This window comes from Kryptolebias marmoratus, linkage group LG12 (genome assembly GCF_001649575.2).
Source record: "Kryptolebias marmoratus isolate JLee-2015 linkage group LG12, ASM164957v2, whole genome shotgun sequence".
Taxonomy (NCBI): domain Eukaryota; kingdom Metazoa; phylum Chordata; class Actinopteri; order Cyprinodontiformes; family Rivulidae; genus Kryptolebias; species Kryptolebias marmoratus.
Window position 1 is genome coordinate 753,847 of NC_051441.1, and position 3,300 is coordinate 757,146.

Here is a 3,300-nt window from a genome sequence, read left to right on the forward strand (position 1 = left end):
GGGCGACGAGGGGGGCGACGAGGAGGGCGACGAGGAGGGCGAAGAGGAGGGCGATGTGCGGGAGGGCGACGAGGAGGGCGACGAGGAGGGCGACGAGGAGGGCGAAGAGGAGGGCGACGAGGAGGGCGACGAGGAGGGCAACGAGGAGGGCGATGTGCATTCCTCCAGGGTCTGTAAGGACTTTAATTAAACTTGTTTTTTTCTGAAAGGTGTTTATGAATAAAATTTGACTCACTTTTACTTTTCTTATGTTTGTGAAATTAAAGAATATTTTCTTTGTGTTTTTATTTATTTAAACAAAAGAAAAAGTGTCAAAATATAAATTTTTCCTGAAGAGAAAGTTGAAGACTTTTCTGTTTTTGTTTTTTTCTCTTTAAACGTTTGGACGCCAAGAAGCAAAAGTTTGGGCTCCCTGCCTCCTCCTGATCTCTGATCTCCAGCCAAGCGGCTGTCAGCCACACCCCCCTGCTGAAAGGGGCGGGTCCTTCAGACCTGCCAACAGGTGAGTTCGCAGGGAGGGGGGTGGGGTTGGGGGGGAGCAGGTAAACTGGTTCTGTGGAACCTGCAGCTCTGACAGTTAACCCTTAACTGCTCAATTTGTTGCATCACATCAAGACGAAACTGTCCTGAATAAAGAGGTCAAGCCTCTTCCTGCGTCCATGACAGGCTGACCTTTGACCTCTGATCCCCTCACAGAGGAGAGGCTGCAGCTGAGGTGTGTTCCACAGTAAACTAATGACTGAACGCTTGTTAAACCTTAAAATTAAATCAACTTTATTTGTAAAAACACCAAAATAAAACATTATTAAAGGGCTAACATGAGGACTGCATATCGCCCGCCAGCTTTCATTTAGATGAAGATCATCTGATGATTAGAAGAGATGTTTTGTTTGATCAAACCTTGTAAATGATGTTATCTGTTAGTGTGTTCTCAGCTACTACCACACCAGATTTTACCTCAATATCTGCAAAAAATATGAGCAAAAACATTATCACCCTTTCTAAACGCTAATACAAACATAAAACCAGTTTCACTAAAACTATAGAATCAGTCTAAAAGGAAATGGGCAGGAGATGAGCTGAAAACAAATAACTTTAAAGTTTAAAATCTGAGTTTCGGGCTCCAGTTTTTATTTTTTAACCTGTTTTACATAAAAGGACGAGCCGTCCGTGTGGCAGGAGTAGCAGCTTGAAGTGAATCCTGTTTTCAGGTGAACATTCTGATGCAAACATGACGGCTGACTGCAGGTATGACAGCTATGATGATGGACGATGGGAACATTTTCACAACGAGAGAAAAGAACAAATCTGACAGCTGCCTGGAATACAGCCAGAGAGGAAAGTGGTGTTGAGTTACTTCGTCAGGCTGAATAAATGTAAAAACTGTAAACGTAGCCAGGATTAAAGGGAAAGAGTCTGCAGAGCAGCTCAGACCTTTACTGACCTTTAGGGGAGGCTTGGGTTTCAGCAGCAGGTAAAATGTGAACCAACAGGTGGGCCACCTTGTTGCACATCAGGAGGGAGATTTGTATAACATGTATTTACCCGATTTATTCAAATACTATTCCAAATAAATTATTAAAACCGTTTAATCAAATTAATGTTCAATTTCATCCGCGTCCACCAGAGGGCGTAAGATAAATAAATCATCTGCAGTTCAGTTCATGTCCACGAGAGGGCGCCAGATAAATCAATCTAATGTAGTTCAGTCTGAATTTAGCAAGGGGGCAGAAAATTAACTCTAGCCATTTATATTAAAAACAGTAAGGACATAAAACCCCTAAATGTACTGGGAACAGAGATTGTCATCAGCCAACTGAAAGCTGACTCAACACTATTCTTAAAAATAAGCATTAAATTCCAATAACTATCCAAAAAATTAACCCTAAATTGAAATAAATGTGAACTTTTTGGTGTTCATGAAACACCCCTTAAAGATATTTGGAAAGTTCCTATCAAATGTTAAATAAAATATTTGTGTATCCACTTAACTAAAGACCAAAAAAGTCATCATCTCCTCATTGTTAAAATTAAACTTATTGCTTGCAAAACACAAAACTGAACATATGGCTTCAAAGAGACTTATCAGTTTTAGGCAGAATATATTTACCAAAAATTGAAAGCTTTTCAACACGTATTTACCCGATTTATTCAAATACTATTCCAAATAAATTATTAAAACCATTTAATCAAATTAATGTTCAATTTCATCCGCGTCCACCAGAGGGCGTAAGATAATTAAATCCTCTGTAGTTCAGTCCGCGTCCACGAGAGGGCGCCGGTTGACTCCTCCTCTCATCTGAACTCAACACACGAAGCGGAGCCTCCAGCCAATCAGCAGGCAGCATCTGCAGCTCCAGCCAATCAGCGGGCAGCATCTGCTGCTCCTGCTGCTTGGAGCTGTGCTTGTGTTGTTATGTCCGCCGCTGGGGTCGAATGATTATTTCTGCGGGTTCTGGTGGATCACAGACCGTCCTCCTCTGCCTGACCCGAACTTATGGAGAACCCCGGAGACCCGGTGAGTCCCGGAGCTTCTCTGTTCAGAGGAACGCTTATTTTCCCGCCTTTGTTTTGGTTGTTTCAGCAGACACGGACGATCAGACAGATCGTTACCGATAATCGATAATTAAACAGGAATTTCTCCAACAAATTGCGGTGGCAGGTGCGGTAAATGCACGCCGAATGAAATGATGTTAGTTTCTGAGTCAGAACCAACAGCGAGTTCTGCTAAACGAACCTCAGCGGTTCTGCAGGACTGAAAGTAACCATAAAAGACCAGAATCCTGGAGGTGATCTGGTGAACCGCAGTGCAGCTCTGCAGATCTCTGATCCAGGGTCAGCAATCCAACAGATTAGGAGTTTAAATCAAAAACACAGGAATTCAGTTGGTCTCTTTGATTTATAGATTTAATTCTGTCTGAGACAAAGAGCTTAAAGATCTGATTTAAACTTTAAGTTGTCTGTTCTGTCGACACAACTGTGGTTCATCAGTTTAGGAGCCTTTTTCTGTCTGAATGGGGTCACAGGTCAGAGTTCAAATCATCCCTCTGAAAATGTTCATAAACAAGGATTGAAAAAGCAGCCAAAGTCCAAAGAAAAACTCTGCAGGTCTACAGAAAGTCTGAAAAGATTACAAGAAAGTCTGGATTATTGGAAGGAAAATAGAGTTTCAAACGGGTCTGGATCAGGTGTTAAACGGGTCTGAATCAGGAGTTAAACGGGTCTGGATCAGGTGTTAAACGGGTCTGGATCAGGTGTTAAACGGGTCTGGATCAGGTGTTAAACGGGTCTGGATCAGGT

At 42.3% G+C, this 3,300-nt stretch overlaps 1 protein-coding gene across 2 annotated transcripts in view; it reads left to right on the plus strand.

Annotated features, from left to right (window-relative positions):
• The first annotated feature begins 2,377 nt into the window (after positions 1-2,377).
• Positions 2,378-3,300, plus strand: part of LOC108249239 (MBT domain-containing protein 1) — a 28,773-nt gene continuing 27,850 nt past the window's right edge. For both annotated transcript variants that reach the window (XM_037978773.1, XM_037978774.1), the window contains exon 1: positions 2,378-2,518. In XM_037978773.1, coding sequence (XP_037834701.1) covers positions 2,437-2,518 — 82 coding nt within the window. In that variant the 5' untranslated portion in view covers positions 2,378-2,436. The remainder of the gene's footprint in view (positions 2,519-3,300) is intronic.